This window comes from Lissotriton vulgaris, chromosome 3_1, assembly GCF_964263255.1.
Source record: "Lissotriton vulgaris chromosome 3_1, aLisVul1.2, whole genome shotgun sequence".
In the NCBI taxonomy this organism is placed as follows: Eukaryota; Metazoa; Chordata; class Amphibia; order Caudata; family Salamandridae; genus Lissotriton; species Lissotriton vulgaris.
In genome coordinates, this window is record NC_141689.1 from 1046148778 (window position 1) to 1046171211 (window position 22434).

Below are 22434 nucleotides of genomic sequence, written 5' to 3' on the forward strand. Positions count from 1 at the left end.
TCAATGTCCTTCCCAGCTCCCGCTCCCAGCGTTCTCTCCCCGGGTTATAGAGGTGTGTTGAAGGCGGTTGTAGCAATCTATAGAGATCCGTAATCAATTTCGAATCCGATGTACGCGACAGTAGCCATTTTTCATACGGTAGGAGGTGCCTATCGGCCGTCTTTCGCACCTGTGGTTGAAGAGCCCAGTGGCGAGCTTGCATATAGCGGTGTCTCTCGGTCTCAGGGAGTGAAAACTCCTGGCGGAATTGCGGGAAGGGGACAACCCCCTCTGGGCCGTACATGTGACACAGGGCTCTACACCCCGCCTGCCTCCAGTGTGTGAATGCTCCCTTTTCCATTCCTGGGGTAAAGTCCGGATTGTCCACTAACGGTGTGAGTGGCGACGAGAACAAGGTGAGGCAATACGCAATGCTAGTGGCATCCCAGACCCGCAGGGGCACTCTTGTAACAAGAGGTGTACAAGTTTTTGGGTCGGTGAGTCCGGCGTAGAAATGGGATTTCCTACAGGGGTCTGCCCGCCACCGCCTGGTCCTGGAAGAGCCAGTGCTTGTCGGACTCCCACTTACTCCATTCCACGAGATAACGCAACTGCGCTGCTTGGAAATATTTATGGAAGTCAGGTATTCCCAAACCTCCTGCCTCAGGGGCCAACAGTGAGAGGGCTATGCGCATCCTGGGCTTTTTCCCCTGCCATATAAAGCGCGAGACATCCGTCTGTAGTTGCGGGATCCACCCGACCGGTGGTTGGAGCGGTAGGGCCCGGAACAAATAAAGCACCTGAGGCAGGACCGTCATTTTAACGGCGGCTATCCTGCCCAACCAGGAGAGGGTGCCGCGGTTCCATCGGCCCAATTCCTCCCTGATCTTTGCACCCAGGGCCGTGTAGTTGGCCGATAAAGTGGGAGCTATCTGGATCCCCAGATAGGGTACTGCCTCTGATGACCAAAGCATGGGGAATTGGTTCTGTAGGTGGGTCCTAGTGGCCGGCTCAAGGGAGATATCCAAAGCCACCGACTTTCCCATGTTCATTTTAAACCCTGCGACCGCGCCAAAGGAGGCCAGCTCCTCGATGCAGGCCGGCAGGGTCGTTCGGGGCTCGTCAAGCAACAAGATGACATCGTCAGCGTAGAGGCTTATAGCGTGTGTGAAACCTCCCATCCGCACCCCCGTCACCGCCAGATTGTCGCGGACCCGTTGGGCGAACGGCTCCATATAAAGCGCGAAGAGTAAGGGCGAGAGCGGGCATCCCTGCCTAGTGCCTCTTTCGATGTTAAAGTCCCTAGAGTTATACCCATTCACGCGAACCACAGCAGTCGGCTGTCTGTAGCAGTTAAGGATCATGGAGCGGAACTTATCCCCTATGCCCGCCTTCGCCAGAACTCGCTCCAGGTAAGGCCAGTGCACCCGGTCGAACGCCTTCTCCGCGTCCACCGCCAGCATAATTCTTTCCCCCGGAATCCGGGAGGCTTTCTCTAGCAGGTGGGCGATCCGTTTTGTGTTGTCAACCGTCTGCCTTCCCGGGACAAAACCAGCCTGATCAGGATCAATGAGACCGGGTAAGTGAGGGGCTGGTCAGGCGGCCAGGATTCCCGTGTATAATTTTAAATCGACATTCAGGAGAGATATCGGTCTATAAGATCCACAGTGCTTCGGGTCCTTCCCAGGTTTGGGGATAACTGTAATGGAGGCCCGTAGAAGATCAGGCGGGATGGCCCCCGGTTCAGCAAACGAGTTGAAAAGACGAGTAAGGATAGGGGCCAGCGAAGTGCAAAACGTTTTGTAAAAGAGCGAGGTGTATCCATCCGGGCCTGGCGCTTTGCCATGTTTAAGCCTGGCGATGGCAGAAATCACCTCCTCTATCCTGATATCCCGATTTAAGTGCTCCGCCTGCAAGGGATCCAGGGAGGGCAAGGAGACCGAATCCAAATAAGCGGCCATGGCCGTCTCATCCGGTGGCTCACTAGTGTAGAGATCCGCGTAAAACCTGCGGAATACGGCTGCAATGTCAGTGTCTTCTGTCTCCACCTTCCCCGTAGGGTCAGATCTCCTTCACCAGCTGATTCTGGCGCGCTACTCGAAGCCTGTTGGCCAGCAATTTGCCACAACGGTCCCCCCCTGTGTAAAAGGTATGGCACAACCGGAGTGCAGCGTACTCCGCTCGGTCCAGGTCCAGGGCCGCCAAGGGCTTTCTCGCTTCTTTGAGCTGCCGCCAAATTCTGGGGGCCCCTGTCCTTCGATGTATCTGTTCAAGCTCGCGGATCCTATTGGTGAGTTCTTCCCTCTTGGCCTGTCGCTCTTTATTTTCGGCAGTGGAGATCGCCAAAAATTCCCCCCGGAGGACTGCTTTCAAGGCTGCCCACTGTGTGGCCCGGGCGGTGTCAGAGTTGTCGTTGTGAGTTAAATATTCCCGGATCGCGTCCTCAATGCGGTCCACCACCACCTTCCTGTGCAACAGGGTGTCGCGGAGGCGCCATGTTCTGGGGGGGCGAGCTGTTGGAGGCAGACACAACGTAGCATCAACCGGGGCGTGATCCGACAGAGACAACACGCCCATATCTGACCCAGAGACCAGCGCTTGCACCGGAGACGTGACCAAAAGGTGGTCTAGCCTTGCATACGTCTTGTATGCGTGGGAATAATACGAATAATCCCTGTCCTTGGGGTGCATGTGTCGCCAAAGATCAAGGAGGTCTACCTCCGCTAGCCGCGCCCTACAGCCGGCGGAGAACTCCCCGACCCGCAGGGAGCGCTGCGCCGGCCTGTCCGTAGCGGAATCAAAAACCATGTTAAGATCTCCCCCGAGAATAATATGCCTATCTTGCGAGGCAGTACGATCCTCAACCGCCGATTGTAGGAAACGTTCCTGCCTTTCATTAGGGCTGTACAAGGACCCGATCGTAAAAGTAAGACCCCCAATCCTAAACCGGTATGCCAACAGCCTGCCTTTCTGTTCTGTGAACTTGTGGAGGATCTCCCCTTTAAAGTGTCTGGCCACCAGTATCGCCACCCCCGCTGTCTTAGTGGTACAGGAAGAGAAGAATTGTGACTGGAACTTATGGGAGCGCAGTCTGTGTGTGTCCTGTGGCAGCAGGTGCGTCTCCTGAAGGAGACATATGTCCGCACGTGTATTCTCCAGGAGAGAGAGCACTGCCCGCCGCTTGACAGGATTATTCACACCCCTGACGTTCAGGGTCACAACCTTTAAAGTGTCAGGAGGCATTGGGAAAGATGTGGAAGAAGGCGTGAAGACCCCGCTCGGATAAGGCGGAGTGTATGAGCGCCCCTAACGGTACCAGAAGCTGCAAGGCAAAGAAGAAAGTGTAGGTGTTTGCGCAGCTTCCCCGTCCAGGCAGACTAAGGTGTATGAAAATCGCCAGGGTATCTAGTAGCCGCACAGTGCACTGGACGACCCTCCCCCTCCTTCCCAACTCCCGGATCCCTTCCCCATCCCAATCCCCTCCAACTCCCCAGGAACATCCCCCAAACTACCACCCTGCCCCCTTTTTTCCCCACTCCACCTTCCCCTCCTCCCTCCATCCCAACTCTCCAACTGTCCCCAACCCCGACCCGCAACTGGAACCACCCCAACACCCCCTCCCCTCCCCCCCCTGCTCCCCCAACTGTTCCCAAGATTCCATTGTCCCAGTCCGGTCCTCAGCGGACACGTCTGCGGAAAGTTATTCAAGTGGACGTCCAGCCACTGCCCGACCCCCGCCACCTCCCCTACCCCGAACCCCCAAACCTGCATTGTCTGAGCGGCTATGTCGATCTCCCCCCGGAGAATATTCAGGCCGTCGGAGCGACTTCAGTAGGCGCCGTGTCTCTAGCCACTTCTTGAACTGCATTGGCCATGTCTGCTCGGATAGTGGGTGAGTCTGGACGGGCAGAAGAAGTAGAAGACCTGCGTGCTGGGATTGATTGCCAACTGTCTCTGGTAGCACGCCGTCGACGGGGAGTGGGAGCCGCATAGTCTGTCGCGGTAATTCCAAGTACCCCGCAAGTGTCCTGGAGGGAGCGAAGCTGATGCAGAGTCCCGTTCCATTGGAAAATCAAGCGGAAGGGATGGCCCCAGGAGTACTGCGTATTGTGATCCCTCAGGAAGTCCGTAGCGATTTTGAACCCCTTACGCTTCTGGAGAGTTATTATCGAAAGATCCTGATAGAGAGCAACCTGGTGCCCCGGGAAGCGCAGGAACTGCTGCTGACGTGCTTCACGAATAATCCGCTCCTTCAGGGGAAAGTCCGGTAGGAAAGCCAAGATGTCAGGGGGAGGTGCAGAGGCCCTGCGAGCCGGGCCCACCCTGTGAGCCCTGTCTATTCTGATGTTGAAGTCATCCGGCTCTCCCAGTATCTCTCTGAAGAGTTCCCTGAGATACCCAGCAACGTCCTCGCCCTCGTCTCCGGATGGAATTCCCCGGACCCGTATGTTGTTGCAACGGGACCGGTTCTCGAGGTCTTCGTTATGCGATTGGAGGTCGAGTTGCTGATCCCGTAGGCGCAGCACCTCTTGCTGCAGCTGTGCAATCTCCTCGTCCCGGGAGTGACCCGCTTCTTCCATAGTGGCCACCCGCTCACCAAGACCATCGACCTCTCTTCGCACCTCACGGACCTCCCCTGAGACTTCCTGCTTTAGCGTTTGGAAATCTTCTCTGAGCGAGCTGAAGTGGGATTCGAGGAAGGATCTAGTCACTGGGGGTTCCCCCCCCGCTGCCCCTTGGGAGCTGCTCGAGTGGCCCGGTGATTGTTGCCCCCTTTCTTGCCTCACTGGGCCTCTGCTCAACATTTCAGGCAGTGTCCGGTCCCACTTCCTGTTACCTCTGTTGCCGGCCATATCGCCGGTGAGGGAGCGCACTGTCGCCTTCCATGCTCCGTAGGCAGCCTTACTCCGGGTACCGGGTGTCTCGAACCCGGCCCGCTGCAGGTTCCGCTGATCAAACCGGTGGCCGGGTGGAGAACCTTCGCGTCGGAGGAGCCCCGGACTAGGCCCGATATCACGTGTGGGCTGTTCCGGCGTTCTGAACCAAAGTCCGTCGTGTCCAAACGGCAGACACACGTACCCCCAACCAATTGTGGAGCCTGCTCTGTTCCTCTGATGGGCCGTCGACGCTGGAGGGGCCGCTGCAATGGCGATCTCCTCTAGGCCTCACCTCCGACCTCGCGCAGCGATCTGCGCCAACACTCCCGGGCCAAGTCTCTTACCCCCAGGTCCTGGCCAGTCGCTCTTCCCCAGTTGGCGCGGCAGTCAGCTGCGAAAGTTCCGACTCCAGTCTATCGGCCAGCTGCCGCCGTCGGGAGGAGTCTGCCTCAAAGGAGCCAGCCGCTAGGCCCCAGCCCCGGTCTCACGCAGTGGTCTACTTCGACACTCCGGGTTCTGGTCTCCTTCCTCCGGGCGCTGGGCCTCTGCGCTTCACCACCAGGTGCTGTACTCTGCCGCGGGTGGTTCCGCTCCGGCTCCGCGACAACCTCCGCTTCTGGGAGAAGTGCACTTCAAGGGCGTGTACCGCTAGGCCTCATCCCCGGCCTCGCGTAGTTTCCTGCGTCAGCACTCCGGGTCCCATTCGCACACCTCCGGGCATCGGGCATCCGCACTCAGCCGCTCAGAGCCGTGGCCAGCCACAGGGACTCCAACTCCGGACCCCCAACACGTCTCCGCCACCAGTGAAACGTCGCTTCAGGAGAGTTCGCCGCTGGGCCTCATCCCCGGTCTCGCGTGAAGATCCGACCCGGGGGCCTCGGTTAACAGCCTATCGCCACCAAGTACTGGATGTATGCACCTCTCCGTGCGGTACTGGGGTCCGCCGAGGCGAGTCTTGCCTCCATACTCCAGCCAGCCGTTCCACCGTAGGACGTCCCCGGGCCGATTCAGGCCTCGTGGCCGCGGCCCACAATCTTCTTGCGGAGCCGGCTCAACCTCCGCGCACACTCCTCGGGCTCTCAGGCAGCGGTTCTGAGGGCTACCAGCACCGCTGATGTCCTTGCAGGAAGATCTCGCAATCCCTTAACAGATCTCCGGCCTTTTGGGGGGAGATCTGCAAATAAAGGCGGTAAAGGGGCTCGGGTTCACGGGAGCTCGCAGAGAGTGCGACCGCTCACTCCGCCATCTTGGCCACGCCCCTGTCTGGCACTTTATAGGCAAACTAAAACTAAAGCACACAGAAACAGCTGTTTGCAAGATTCAGCAAAGCGTGTGTGGCTGAAAAGTTTTAAAATGTGTGCTAGGGCTCAAACATCGCGTTGTCATGTCGCGCGATGTAAAGTCGCCGATGTGACATGCTTACCAATTACATGCCTGCATTTGCGTCGCAACAACGTGCGATGACAAAATTGCCGATGTGACTGCCGTTGCGATGTTATTGCCGCGATGAGAACTACTGCGCTATCTTTGTTTACGATGGATCGTCATACAACCGGGGTCAAGTGAGTACCAAAACGACTACACCACCAGCAACACCGGGGCGGCTGGGTGCAGAGGTCAAATTCTGAGTTTGGGCCAATGCTTTCCAGTGAAGACGGGGGGGCCTGGAGGCACACTGCTTGCAGGTAGGTAAATCGGTTGCAAGGGGAAGCTTTGGGGGTTAGCTTAAGCACGTGGGAGGGCACAAAGCAGCACTAAACATATACCACCAGCTGCACAAGGGCAGCAGTGTGCAATTTCGCTGTCGGGCCAAATGCTTTTTCGTGGGGATTCTTCTTTCAGCTAAGACTGCAGGCGTGGCACCGGAGGTTGCAGGAGGGAGACCAACGACAGCAGAGGTAGATAGAGATCTAGGGGGTCGTAAGGGCAATGTTGGTTCAGCTCACCCAGGCCCAACGGGCATAGGGTGCAGGGGTGCCTTTTGATGTTTGAATCTTCGTACCAGAGCCGGTCGCAGTCAAGGGGGAGCCGATGGATTCACACTACAGGTGCCATTGTGGAGGCCAGCCAAAGCTGGACACGATGTCCAAATCGCTGGGAGACTTCACAGCAGAGGTGAGCCACTCTGACTCTGGCTGTGGGTGTCGGGTGCAGAGTGGGCAGGAGATGCAAATCCGCCTGGATCCATAGTCCTTGAGGAGATTTCTTCTGGACAAGTCCGCTCTCCACAGGAGATTAGTCTTTTTTTGAAGGCAGCTGTGCTCCCAGGGTTTTTCAGAGGTCACTCGCTGCAGGACAGGTTGCAGAAGCAGGAGACAGGCCGGTAGGCCTGGGGCCAGGACAGTAGTAGTCTTCAGTCTTCTCTGCCTAGCATCTTCAGCATCCTTCACCCTAAAATCGGGAATTGGCTGAACTGCTTTAAAGGAGAAAAGTACACGAGGACCCTAAGTCTGCTGCCTACAACTAGTAAAATGTCCCCCTGGACTGGAGTGGTGTCTTTGATTGGCTTCATCGCGTTGTAGCTAGTCCAAGAGGATTCTAACGGGCATTTTAGCCTGTTGGCTACTAACCTGCTTGCAACAATTTATTGCATTCAATAGATTAAAATGTAATTATTTCACTTACCTTTCGATAATCCTATCTCCGGTTCTTCTCTGTAGATTTTTACTGTTTTGTAATTTAAGACAAAAATGCACATAATGTTTACAAATTAGTATCACATTTTTGTCTCTTACTTATTAACTGCTTTGGTACTTCTAAATGCTTTACACTTGTTCCTTTGACTAAGCCGGACTGCTCTGTGCCTCAGCTACCCAGAACTGAGCTAAAGCTTTTGGTAAAGACAGTAACTTAACCTGATAGAGATTGTAACATTTATACCTGGTGAGGGCCCACAACCACCCCCATATAATCCAGTTTCCTACAATACTCCAATAAAATACTGTGACATTATTGAGATAATTTAGTTAATAACAAATGTAATTTTATTCCAACAGATTTGGATGTTCGGACATCACTGAAAAGTAGACCTGAACCTAGCACAATAATCCCCTCAAGGAGGTACTGTCTCCAATGCCATTCATTATTTGTTCAAACTCTTCAAAACGTGTTCTTAGTCCTGAACTGTTGCTTAATGTTATCTCAGTCTGTTGTTGCTCAGTTTATTTAACACTGTATGTGCAGAAAATCCAGATTGCACTTTCAGCTTTCATAAAATAGAATGAGCCCAGTCACTGCATGCTCCATGTGATTCATTGTATGCTGTTTTATCATTGGTGGATATACTCAAACTCTGGCATGGCTTTAGCTCTCCTGAACCTAGTTGGATGCCCCTGCTTTACACAGTAATACTCCTGCCCAAGGCGCTTTATTATTCTCGATCTATAGGTAGCCAGTCACCTAGCACAGTCCAGAAAATATTTCTGTAACTGTTATAGCAGACGTTTCTGCATCAGCTCTGAGACTAAAAGTGCATCACCCCTCCTACCCCCCTTCCCCCAACCTGCTTTCTTCCACGGAGTAAATTCCTAACTCTTGTCTGTTTGGACCTTTTCTTGCTAGTCCCCCTTCCTAACTCTTCTTCCTTAAGCTATGTTATAGATTGATGCATCGCTCCACGTTCAAGCCACAAATAGTGCCCTTAACCATTTGCAGCAGCTGAACCACCAATCTTGCCTGTACCACATCTGCAATTTGTGCTGCCATCATTGCAGGGTCACACTGAAAGCTCACTTCTTGCATTTAGAATAAGGTGCTCTATTCTTTTTGCGCGATTTGGAAGTTTGACATTAAGTAAATGTTGAAGTGCACATAGTACTTGCTGAGACAGTAAGATTTCTGCTGGTTAGGCATCAAGACTTCCTCTGCTCTAGGATCCTCTTCCATCACTGTAAATCTGGAATTGAGTGGAACCAGAGGCTGGTGAAAGTATCTGGTCACAAGACTTTGTCCCCTGTAAGAGTCTGGACTGGTGGACTTGGGTAATTAGTACCTAATTACTTTGTACCAGTGTGCAGGAGGTCACTCACTCCATTGCCTTGTAATTTTGTAGTGAAATTGTTTCTGAAGTAGGCCTAACCACTGTGAAGAACCTAGTTACTGTAGATTGACCTTTCTTGCCACAAGTGGACATTTCCTAGAAATGTCCTATATTTAAAATGAAGGTTTCCTGTGGGATGTTCTTCAAAGTAATTGACAAAAATTATTTCAAAGGAAGTGACTTCGGATTTTTCCATAGGATCTTAATCTTAGGATTTCTTTGGTTTGGATTTTAAATTTTTCAGTCTTCTCCAGCCTGGGGCCAGGAAAGTGAACCTTAAAGGTGATGCATCAGTAAGGGAAACTTCATGGTACATTTCAGTGGATATTGTGGTTGGGTTGTAGGTAGAAATAACCAGAGCCCTGAGCCTAGCCTTAGTGTTACGGTGTAATTTCAAAGAGTATTTCCTACACCTTTTGACTCCACTGAGGTTACACTTTTTAGAGGTCTGTCAGAGGTTCATAAATGTCTTCTTGTCTTGCATTAATGTGCATGCTTTGATAATGCACGGGAGATTGATACACAGATGTAGCTGAGGCTGCTTCACTTGTCACAATACCTCCCTAGAATAATGGTGCTTTCTGATGACCGGGGCGAACTGAGAGAAATCGCAACGGACAGATACGAAGCTCACAAATGCCGAATTTAAATGGTCCAAAAAGAGGGGCTAATTTTGTTTTGAGATTTCATTAATTAATGTATTTTGTTTTATTTAAGGATTTTTTCAGTTGCGCAACTGACACCTGGTAAAAGTCCTCGAAGACCTCTTGAAACGGTAAATCATTTATTTTGCACTGGACTTAGTATTTTGTTTTTATGTTTAGGAGTTTTGTTTGGCATCTCATGCATGTCTCATATTGCCTTTATTTAAATATCGAGTTTTAACTGGTTTGAGAAGGTGTTTTTGTAACATCTTGATTCTGATGGATTCTTATGAGTTCAAATTGTTCATCTTTGAATATCCCAAGTCTGCATCTGGAAACTTAAAATGTAGCTCTCGGGTGCGAGCAAGAAGGCGGTACTGGCTCTGACTTTAACCTGGAAACTGGTTGTCGTGATGTCACAGAAGCCATATAGTGCCCAACACAGCACCCTGACGTTAGTGCCATAGTTTATATGCACCTTTTAATATGGGTTTGGAGCTTCTCTCCTTAAATCTGAAGTGAAGAAATTTAGCTCGCCAAATGTTTGGTGCAGTGCCAGGGATATGTCTGGCACCAAAGAAGTTTGGCTTTATATCCTGCCACATGTTTGATATATGTAGGAAGCTGGCTCTCTATATTGTGGACACAATAAGATGATGGACAGAGTACTGAAACTTTTCAGACATACACCCCCAGTCACAGATTTGAGTTTAATCTATTATTATTATGCTCACTAAGCCACCTTTGGTTGGATCAGCCATATGCAAATCATGGGAACAGTCCAGCCCGAACTGCCCGTCCAGGCCCTCCCTGGACCAGAAACGAGCATCCTGGGACCAGTTTCAGGGTTTTACCCTTCATCAGCCAGGCTACCTTGAATCCAGTGGCAAAGTAAGCAAGGGACACACATTTGGGCATACCCTGACAACTTAGGTCGAACATAGCGGAGTGAGCTAAAGAATGATGATGGATTCAACCCCATTACGACTGGGGGTGAGTGTCTGAAAGGTTTCAGTGCTCTGTCCATCTCCTTGTTTGCTTTGTTCGCACTAAGTTGGAAGGGATGCTCAGTTGCCCAGCTCAGTATGCTGAGCTGGTGGTACTCTGGTGCATAGGTGTTTTGTCCGGTGGGTCGGTGAGTTTTAGGGTCACAGTTCTCGGTGCACCTGCAGAAGAGAGAAAAAACACAACAGTACGATTTATGGCATCAGGCTTGCCTCTGTTGGAGCCCCTCGTCATGCATGGACGGTTTTACATTGGTAGTGTTCGGGCAGAACACAAGCAAACCTTGATGCTTGCAACAGGCTCCACTAACCTGGGTATTGGTGCAGGGAGCCTCAGGGGTGGATCAGCGTCCCGAAGACTGGATGGTCCGACTGGGTTAACCACCGGACACTTGGTTACTTCCTCCTAGGCTGGTGTTGGTGGACCCCCGTGGTCCGCAGATCAATGAATCGGACTGTTTGGTCGAGGGCTGCAAGGAAGTGGCTACTTCATTTCAAGGGAGATGCTGGCTGATTGGGGGAGTGCTGGCAGGCCTCAGAAGCTGTTGGAGGATGCCCAAGACAGGAGCAAGCCGGCTGGGTTTGACGCCAAGTCCACAGTTTTTGAATTCTTTGGCTCTTTTTTTTTTTTTCAATTAAACTAGTTTATTTTGTGCACCCGCCCATAAAACATAAATATAAAAAAAATATTTAAAAACATGCATATTTCTGAAACAAGAGATGCTTTGTACCAAGCAAATGTACATTACAGATTATCGAACACTGGTACCATACAAAACCTAAATAACATAGTAGTTTGATTATCTTAAAAGACAATTCAACAAATGCAGATATAAAAAAAGCATTAAATATACAATAGGGAGGGGCGTGGCCAAGATGGCGGAGTAGGAGGACGTGTTCTCCGGAGCTCCCGTGCCCATCCAGGCCCCAAGCCCTACTCTAAGCTGCTTCTCCCCCCGGAGCCGTAGAGTGGAGCGGGAACAGCAGAGGGAGCGGCCAGATTGCAGACGGCCGGTGACTGAGCCCCATTGAGCACTAACACGCCGAGCTTGGAGATCCGGGTGTTGGGGCGATGGCGCCCGGTGTCGGAGCAGTGGCATAGGTTGGGAGACGACGCACACTGCGGAGCTGCAGGAGATCGAGGGTCCGGAAGGGCCGGAGTGGAGCTGTCCGGTGGCGCGGATTGGCGGTATCCGGAGAAGGTCCGAGTCGCGTTGGAAGTGAACCTGCATCCGCCCCCCACCCCCGCCCCCCACCCCCCCGAAGGCCGGAATGGCGGCAAACTGAGACCGCGGCTTTGGCCTGGGCTGGAGAGTGACGCTAAGCCCGAGCCGCAGGTGGGCGGACCAGCGGAGGAGATCGTCAGACGCAGGTCAGTGCCCCCAGCGGAGGTAAATGCTTAGAGCCCAAGGCGGCGGTACTGGTTGCTGGAACCCCGGAGAGCGTTTCCACCCCGGAGCGCGAGGCTCCCCAGGCGCTGGAACATCGCGGGCGCCCAGCGGTGGCTCAGAGGCCCCCTAGGAGAACGGCTCGGGGACGGGAGAGGCAGGGTGAGGCGAGGCGGAGCACCCGAACCTCAAAAGCAGCGGGGAGATCCCCCGAGATTTACCGCCAGAAGACACCTCCGGCCCTTGGAAGCAGCGGAGTCCCAGCGTAGCCGCACCAGCGACGCCCGGGCAGAACAGGCCGCAGAGAGTGCAGGACGCGGCTGGTGGCTGAGTACAAGAGGAACCCCTCGATGAGCCCTTCCGACACCACAGGGGAACAGCAGCAAGCTGAGGTGGTGTGGCAAAGCCTGGAGCTTGATTACCCGCCCGGTGGGATCGCAGATAGACTGGTCTTGGCCGGAGCGGAGGAGCGGCTGAGGGCCTGTTGGAGTCGGTGCGGGACGACACTGAGGAGCCCTATTGCTGGGTTGCTGCCCCGACCCTGAGACTTTACTAGCGGCCTTACTGGGAGATCGGAGCCGTTCAGAGGGCTCTGCGTAACTTACCGTCCCGGGGAAACGGCGCATGAGGGGCCTTACGGACGGAGAGTGCTGATCACCCGCCCTCAGCCTGACGCACGGCAAGAAAACACTATCGGAGGAACGACCCGTGGGGTGTGGCGCAGTACAGCACCTTGGCCTAGGCGCGGAGACCGTGAGTGGCGCTGTAGGGAAAGGCCCGTCGAGTCGAACAGGAAAGCAGAGCAGCAGGAGGATCAGCAGAATGGCCGGCCAGAGGGGCGGTAAACACAATGACCGCACACTGCCGGAGATGCTCAGCAGATCTCAAGGCAAAGGAGATAAGAACCCGTCCTCACCCGGCGCGGCTGGCAGCTCGCAGTCTGGTGCTACGGCAGAACCCCCGGTTACCAGATCCTTTTTGGAATCCCTCTTTGGTACGCTGCGGGATGACTTCCAGGCCTTGAAACAGGAAGTGGCAGGGGAAGTGCGAGAAATACGTAGAGAGGTGGATGGTTTGGGCGAAAGGGTGGCCACAGTCGAAGGCTCCACGCAGCGACAGGACGAAGAAATTACATTCCTGCAGCAGGAAGTGTTGACGCTTAGGGAACAACAACTGGACCTTCAACTGCATAACGAGGATTTGGAGAATAGGTCCCGAAGAAACAACATTAGGGTCCGGGGTGTGCCGACCTCGGAAGAGAGCCCGGATATGGTCAAGTACTTACAGGAGCTTTTCCGGGTCGTCCTAGGGGAGGGAGCTGACTTTCCATTAAGGATTGATAGAGCACACAGAGTGGGACCCCCAAGACGGTCGACTGGCCCCCACCGGACATACTGGCCTTCCTCCCTGACTTCCCGCTGAAAGAACGGATAATGGCGGAGGCGCGGAAGGAACACTTGCTAACATTCCGTGGTCACCCGGTGGCCCTGTACCAGGACCTCTCCACAATCACGCTTCAAAAGCGTAAAGCATTTAAGATAGTGACAGACTTCCTCAGACAGCACGAAATGCCCTACTCCTGGGGTCACCCTTTCCGTATCATATTCAAGTGGAATGGAGAGACACACCAATTGCGATCTTTGCAAGACACCTGTGAGGTATTGGGGATCACTACGGATTGAGGAGCCCCGCACACCGGGGAGGAGACGCATCGGCGACGGAGGATGGCAAAGAGTCGCACGGAGAAGAACGTCGACAATATCCCGGAGGCCAGGCTCCCTGACTATTAGAGCGGATATGGAGGATGCTGTCCGGACTGCCTCCGGGGATCTGGGGGTTACAGAGGAGGTAGCACTAACCGCATGAAGCTGCTCCGGGGGGAGTCCACCATGGCATCACTGCAATTGCTAGCTTGGGGTGCGGGGGAGGGGGGCGACGGGTTGGAGACGTGTGGCTGGACGTCCACTAAGGTAACATTCCACAGACTTGTCCGCTAGGGACTTGACTGGGACTATTTCAGGGGGAACTGGAAGGTTTGGGGAGGAGGGTAGGGGAGGGGGGGGGTTTGAGGAGCGAGTTGAGGGGATGGGGGGATGGGGGGAGGGGAGATGGGGGGATGGGGGGAGGGGAGTTGGGGGGGGGGGGGGGAGTTTGGGGCAGCCCTGTCCAGTGCTTTAGGGGCATTCACACACACCTGTCAGGACTCTCAGGCCTATTGGTATGTCGTTTTGATGTTTCACACTTCAGATCTATCGCACAGGAAATGTTGTTCTGATTCGGTATGGCGGAACTAAAAGTAGTGACTCTGAATGTTAAGGGGTTAAACAATCCTATAAAGCGGAGAGCGATCTTATCACTGTTAGAGGGCACGCAAGCAGACATCTGTCTACTCCAAGAAACTCATCTGCTAGCTGGTGACTGTCATAGGTTACGGTCCCGCCACTTCCCCACACAGTTTTTTTCTTCCAACACAACCAAAACGACTGGGGTGGCTATTCTGGTGTCCAACTCCTTTAGGGGGGGAAGTGTTGCACAAATTCATAGAACAGAAAGGGAGACTTCTGGCCTATCGATTTAAATTGGGGACCCTGCAGTTTACGATAGGGACGATTTATAGCCCGAATGAGCAGCAAGACCGGTTCCTCCACTCTGCATTAGTGGACGTTACGGCGTCACCGGATAGACACGTTATTCTGGGGGGGGGAATTTGAACATGGTATTTGATTCATCGGTGTATAGATCAGCGCAGCGTCACCCGCAGGCTGGGGAATTCTCGCAAGCAGTGAAAACACAATTAGCTGACTTGGACCTTCATGATCTTTGGCGTGGGTTCCATCCGTTAGATAGGGACTACTCCTATTATTGACATGCACATAAGACCTACGCCAGGCTAGATTATTTGCTGGTCACTGGACCGGTCCGAGACATGTCCACTGCCTCTGAAATTGGGGTCCTTTCTCTTTCGGATCACGGGCCGGTCTCAGGAACCTTCCTTCCCCCATCGAACCCGGCTCGGCGTGGGGTTTGGCGTCTTCGTGACACTTTCCTACACAAAAAGACAGTGGTGCAGCGTATAATAGATGCGGTGAAGGACTTTCAGCTGCATAACTCTAATTCTGACACCCTATTGGCGACTCAATGGGGAGCTCTTAAGGCAGTGTTGCGGGGAGAATTCATAGCGATATCAGCGGCAGACAATAAAGAAAGAAGGCTAAAGCGGGAGGAGCTCACGCGGAAGGTCAGGGAGCTAGAACAAGTACACCGCCGCACCGGGGCCCCTAGGGTTTGGAGACAGTTGAAGGCGGCGAGGAAACTCTTGTCGTCTCTGGACCTGGACAGAGCTGAATATGCGGCATTACGACTAAAACATGCCTATTATACGGGAGGGGATCGATGCGGTCGCCTACTGGCGGCCAAACTCAGAGCTGCGCACCAAAGTAGTCAAGTGAAGGAGATTGTGGTGGGAGCGGGACAGCGGATCACAGAAGACGCTGAAGTAGCTGAGGCCTTCCGCCGGTTCTACTCCGATTTGTACGCGGAGGAGGGCTCGCGGATGTAAGAGCCGGACGTCTACTTAGACTCGGTGGCTCTCTCGTCCCTGGCCCCAGAGCAAACTGACTATTTGGAACGAGAGATACGGATTGAGGAGGTTGTAGCAGCTATTTCCAGACTTAAGCATGGAAAGGCCCCGGGCCCAGACGGCTACACTACCCTCTTTTATAGAACATTTAGCTCGACGTTAGCGCCAATCTTGACCAGGCTGTTCAACTCCTTCACCGACCCAGGGGCAATCCCACCAGATCTCTTACAGGCAACGGTATCAGTCATACCCAAACCTGGGAAGGACAGGACTCAGTGCAGCTCGTACAGGCCGATCTCCCTCTTAAATGTTGATCTCAAAATCTATACAGGGATCCTTGCAGCGAGATTGGCGCAGTACCTCCCCGGTTTAATTGAGCCGGACCAGTCCGGCTTTGTGCCTGGGAGACAAACTGTAGATAATACTAAGAGAATAGTTCACATTTTAGAAAAGGCCTCACGGATTCCGGGGGAGAGGATGTTGCTTTCGGTCGACGCTGAGAAAGCATTTGACAGAGTGCATTGGCCATACCTGGAACAAGTGATGGAACGGATGGGCATAGGGGAGAAATTTCGACGTATGGTGTTTAACTGCTACAAGTTCCAGTCGGCAGCAGTGCGGGTTAACAGCTGTGGCTCAAAGCGATTTAATATTGAACGCGGCACGAGACAAGGGTGCCCACTGTCCCCTTTGCCCAAAGAGTGCGTCAAAACCCGGACGTGACTGGTGTGAAAATGGGAGGTTACACCCACGCGGTTAGCCTATACGCAGATGATGTGATTTTCACATTGGAAGACCCGAAGCGGGCTTTGCCTGCATGTATGGATGAACTAAAGGCTTTCGAGGGGGTGGCCGGATTTAAGATGAATGTGGGGAAGTCTACAGCATTAGACGTCTCCCTGACGCCAGCAACGAGACAGGAATTGCAGGGGCTTTTTCCTCTGCGTTGGTCACGGCACCATGTGCAGTACTTAGGGATCATGCTGGCGCCCACGTTGCAAGCGATGGGGTCAGTGAATTATGAAGCGCTGAGCAAGAAAGTAAAAGAGGAACTGGGGAGATGGAACAAGGGGACGATATCCTGGCTCGGCAGGATTGCGGCGATTAAGATGACAGTGTTACCCCAGATTCTGTACTTATTCCGAGCATTGCCGTTACAACCCCCTAGGGGATGGATACAGCAGATGCAAACTGAGGTGTCCCGTTTTGTATGGCACGGCCGTAAACCCCGGATGCGACGAGCCCTTACTACTTTGGCACCGGAGTCGGGGGACTGGGGGTCCCAGACCTGCGCAAGTATTTCCAAGCATCACAGCTGAGGTACCTGGTGGAATGGAGCTGGTGGGAGTCAGATAAACACTGGCTATTCCAGGATCAGGCAGTCGCGGGGCGTCCCTTACAGGAAATACAGTTTCTGCGAAGGTCACATCGCCCCCCGAACCTCTATGCGTCTTATGTTACGAGGGTACCGCTGAAAGTATGGGACGCCACCAACAAGTCTTTTGATCTCACAACATTCCCTTCTCCGTTCACGCCTATTGTGGACAACCCAGATTTTATGCCGGGGATGGAACCTGGAGCCTTCTCGCACTGGAGGGCGCAGGGTTGCAGGGCGCTTTTTCACATGTACAGTGAGGAGGGGATTCTCCCCTTTCAGAGCTTTAAAGACAGTTATCAGATGACCGAAACGGATCGAATGAGATATTGGCAGGTCCGACACTGGGCCCTGCAGCCACAAGTGAGGGAGTCAGCAGACAGAAAACTGTTGCCGTATGAGAGATGGTTGGCGACACGCACCTCAGACACTAAACTCATAACTGATCTGTATAAAATGCTGCAGCCCCCACCATCCCACTTTTATATCCCAGGCAGAGAACGTTGGAACAGAGAACTGGGGAGAACGCTTAGCCACAAGGAATGGGAGCAGACCTCGTACCGAGCAAGACACTCAGCTTACCATGTAGGTCTCACCGAAACCTTCACCAAGGTATCTACGTATTGGTATCATACCCCGGAACGATTGCATGAGATGAACCGGCTCATAGATAACGGGTGTTGGCGCGACTGTGGGCATGTAGGCACATTGACACATGTCTTATGGGACTGCCCACTATTACAGACATATTGGACAGAGGTGATTAATGAGATAGATGCTTGCTTTGGTATTGAACTGCCCCGTTTTCCAGCTTATATCCTGCTTGGTCTCCCCAATGGCTTAATGTACCTGTTGAAATCTCGTAGGGGGAGGCAGATTGCTATCATGCTGGGCTCAGCGGTTCAAAACATCCTAGTACACTGGCGCACGTCCACCACCCCTTCTATTACGGGTTGGCTACATAGGCTGTGGCATGTGCTGGGGATGGAAAAACTATCACTCACGCTGGCGGGGGAGGTTGACCAATTTGAGGAGCTGTGGGAGCCTTTTCACGCACTACTAGCCACAGAATTCAAGGAACTCACATGCCCAAGATACCTGAGGCTTCTGAGAATTACGCCGCCACTGTAGCATACTGTCCGGCTGGGGCAGGAGTGAGGGCCGCTCTACAAGCGATGGGGGAGAGAGGGGAGACAGGTGTGAGAGTATTTAAGTTTTACACTACACCGCACTGGACAGGGGGGGTGGGTGGGGTGGGTGGGGTGGTGAGGGGAGGGCGCAGGTGGTTGTTGGGGGGGGGGGGGTTGTTTCATCGAAATGGAGGGTACGAGGGGTTTGTAATTTGTTCTTTAATCTTCCACAACGTTTCCGCACACAGAGCCGGGACCCAGGGCAGCCCCTTTTAAGGCTGGAACATTTGAACTTTATTTTTGGAACGTTCCCTGGCGCAAGCACTGATTCCTTACATAATTGTTTTTCTTTTGCTGCTGTACCCTTCTAATAAAATACTTTAAACATAAATATACAATAGTTAGGAGTAAAATCCTATTAAACAATATCAGCAAGTAAGGCTCATCCGAAATTCATTAGCAGATTTTTTTGCTAATAAGATAGCGGGTCTTTCCTGGAGGGCTAATAATTTTAGTGTGAGAGGTAACGAACTACGAGGATGCCATCAACCCCTATTGCATGAAAGGTCCTGAGGATTTTCTTATAAACTTCACTGCTAAGAAATAGCTTCCAACATTTAAAGCATTTGAGATACTTCAGTCTGATCTTAATATTCTTTAAGCCTCTCCATATTTTCACGCGCCTAGTGTGATACAAAGCGGTTTTATCAAAGATCTCCTTGGTTTGGCATAGGTCTGGCACCAGAAAAGTAGAAGTTCTATGACCTCAGTAGCATTAGGGCAGAATGGGCAATTCTGTGATTTCATGTCAACAGAATCCCATTTGTGCATAAATGTATTTACTAACAACGTACCAAATCTGAATTTAATAAGGCAAGGGCAGGAGGAGGCACAAAAGCGTCCATATATGGTTCAAGTGCAGGGATGAATTTAAAGTGCAAAAAAAAAAAAAATCAGTCAGTCCGCTTAATTTGACATTGTGGTGGTTTGAATCAATTGTGTGCATCCAGAATTTTCCTTTAACAAGTACCTTCGAATTGGAATTTATTTGTGAAGGAAAAGACCTATACATGCCCAGGCCTAGGGGGTTTAGATAGAGTTTTATAAAGCCAACAAATGGCATAGGAATGCTGTTCGCAAAAGCCTACAACTTCCTCAAAAGCAGACCTGGAACTAGGCAACTCTTTGTTCTCCTTCATTCGGGTAAATCGGAGTGTCTGGGGTGGAGGGAGAGGGGGGGGCTCCTTAATACAGAATTTAGGTGTGAAGGGATAGTAACCAATGGGCTACTTCCCCTTGTGGTCACTATACCCCCCTAAATGACCACTTCCTGTGGGAAGTGAGCATAATCCTTCCCCAGAGTTCCTAATTTGTGGAATCCTTCTTTCGTGGAGCCCATCATATAGCTCGCCTTAGGGGTGTTTCTAGCCTGGTTGTGCAATAAGCTTACTACATTGCTTATTTCCCATCTGACCTGGTGTCAAATGGGCCTCAGGGCAGAGGGTGGCATCTCTCAGCTGTGGGAATAACCATGATCGCATATCAAAGGCTTTGAAGCGGCTGGCCTTGATATGCTGAATCATTAGCCATCCTGCTGGAAGAGATGTGAACATGTTCCTCTGGATCAGTTTCTGCCCTCGGAGAGCAAGGGCTCTTACCTGCAGGGAGTCCGAAACCAGTCTGTGGTGGTAGGCTGGACGAGACTAGTCAGCCAGTACACTAGATAGTGTTAGTTTTTTCTGGGTGCATGTCATAATAAATCTTGTACTGCAACAGTACAGATGTATTAAGAGGAGGTGTTTGGTACCAAACACTATAGGTTCCAGTAAAGCCATCATTTAACTCGGGAACTTGTAATGACCAGTGCATATACTTATGATGGCTTTCGTGTTCACTTTTACCATCTAGTAATTGAACTAGACCTGAAAGGGGCTCATCTGCTCATACAGATGTACCCTCACATGCAATATAATGCACCCTCCCTTAGAGCTACAAGGCCTGCTGTAGGGGTGACTTACATATATTATGTGCAGTGACTTTGGCAGGGCGTACAGTGAGGGTGCCATGTTTTTCATTCATGGTTTGCGCCATGACATACAGTCTGCAATGGCAGGCTGAATGCAATTTTTATGGGGGTCCCTTAGGGTTGCATAATACGTGCTGCAGCCCTTGGGGACCCTCTTTTGTACCCACGCCCCTAGGTATGAGGGGTACCCGCACTAGGGACCTGCAGGGATGCCAAAGTGTATGCTAGCTGTGTAACAATTGGACCATTTTACCTTGTTTTAGGCAACGAGTGGTGGTACTGTGGCCTGGTTAGCAGGGACCCAGTGGACATCAGTTGAGAAACATCAGTACCAGTGGCAAAAAGTGGGGGTGACCATGACAAAAATTGGCATTTTCCTACAATGGGAAAATATCTTATGTTCTCATACAATGACTATTTGTGATGCCTCTGCTCAGGACATGATTAACATTCCACTTAGCTGTCTGTTGGCTTATTATATACTCCTAAACATGCACACACGCAGACAGGTGCTTGAGGGGCCTCTAATTATGCAGTGATTCCAACATCAGGGCTGTCTGGAAGACTCCATTGTGATCTCCATAGATGGTGCAGATATTATGAACTGAAGAGAACCTGTATTGGGGTGGGGAGCGGGGTTCATTCTTCCCCCACCTACTGTGGTCATGATGGTGACTGACGTATTTTTTTTTTTTTAGACCTTTCGTTGAAGTGATTGGCTGATGGATCTGAAGTTGAGAGACCTCTTTAATCAGAAGAGCAGTGACTAACATGAGACTGCTAGAAATGAGGGCAATATGGCTAGCACTCAATCCTTTCCCTCAGTCCATTCGCTGATATCTTGTCCCGATCTCGAAGGCGACCTAACCGTGATGTGGTACATCGACAGGGAAGAGTGGGGTTTCCCCTTCTCCATTGAAGCAGTGAGGATCTGGACTTGTGTGTACCCACTGGGGCTGCGGCTGGGGTTCATCCAAATGGCTGGTTCACTCTTCACTTCGTAAAGCACCATTGCTGTATGGGGCTTGTTTGGGGTCTGTAGAGTGGGATCAATGAATGCAGTACACGAGCCTCCTGTTTTAAAATAATTATATAGTGAAACAAGGCAAAATAAGATCTCTGCTGCTGTGAGAAGAGGCCACGCAGCTGTGGGACTGGTCAATATCCAACACTGAGCTTAAAGCAGAATATTTGCAAGGCCGGTCAAACATCCAAGTAGATTGCCGTCAGCATGTCTCTTTCAAAAGGCTACATCATGACCAGTTATAGTAATTGTTTAATCACTGGGGTCATCCTCAGACAGATCAGTTGGCAACAAAACAACAAGAAATGCTGCACCATTATTACGCCATAAAAGAAAACTTTGGACAAAGTATTTTTAATGATCTACAACTTTGCATATGCTTATCGCTGTTTCCCCTGGTCGAGTGGGTTCTCTGCAAGGCAAAGAAACCTTACAAAATGGTACCAGTCACCCCTTGTTAACTGACAGTACTGTTACATAGTGTTTCTAAGTCTTTTGGTCTTCCTGTATCACTACTGTTTAACTGAGAGCTCCTGTAAGGGCAGTGGGCACAAATTCCCACCACTATCTGAAATCCTTGAACTGCGCACCCTGTGTCTGGTGACCCGGAGTTTGGTCACTTAGACTTTCCAAAGCAGAGTTGAAGATCCTGTCCTGAAAAACTGCATTTTTTCTTTGCTTGACCTCCGTGGAAAGAGTGAGTAAATCGCACACACTAGCTATCAAAAAATTGTTTTTGCTGGTCTCTGAGCATAAGGATGTAATGTCTAAATAAAAAATTAACTCCAAATAAACAGTCCCAGTTTCATCACTCCATGAGTCAGATTCTAAATTCTCTTTCCAAACCCTTCCTCAAGTGCCTTAAGGTCTTTCTGTGTGCAGGTGCCCTAAATTCTGCTATGACAGATCTAAAGACCTATGACAAACTTACCAACATTTTGTCCTTCTGTGAGCCTTGAAGGGTCTGTTTCCCACTTCTAAGCAAAGTCTGTTGAGGTGGGTCTCTGTTATCAGACACTTCTGTCAGAAAGAACAGGCACTACTGCTTGTCTACAGATGCACTAGCGGATTATTTGTTGGGTTTAGCATTTCTGCCCAATCTCTTTGGTTAAGGCAAGCCTCTTTCTTTCTAATATACTAGTTCCTCCTTACTATTCCAATTCAAGCATGTGAATCTATCAATAGAAGTATGTTATCCCTTTTTCTCTTGCCCTTGATATCTAAGCTATTGTGGCCTCTAGAGCGAGTGAGGGTGGTCAGTTAATAAACATGTACTTAAGTAAGTTAATGCTTAAATGAAATTAGATAAAAATTAAGAATGTTCAAAGGTAAAGTTTTGGTTCATTATAGAATTAAGCAGTGATTGAG

The 22434-nt window shown here is 51.4% G+C and overlaps 1 protein-coding gene and 1 non-coding gene across 4 annotated transcripts in view; both read left to right on the plus strand.

Moving 5' to 3' along the window:
- Positions 1-22434, plus strand: part of HAUS6 (HAUS augmin like complex subunit 6) — a 407393-nt gene that overhangs the window by 250252 nt on the left and 134707 nt on the right. For all 3 annotated transcript variants that reach the window (XM_086961463.1, XM_086961465.1, XM_086961464.1), the window contains exons 12-13: positions 7853-7916; positions 9613-9670. In XM_086961463.1, the coding sequence (XP_086817589.1) occupies positions 7853-7916; positions 9613-9670 (122 nt within the window). The remainder of the gene's footprint in view (positions 1-7852; positions 7917-9612; positions 9671-22434) is intronic.
- LOC147727382 (small Cajal body-specific RNA 8) lies at positions 9404-9533 on the plus strand. The gene has a single exon (XR_015309618.1).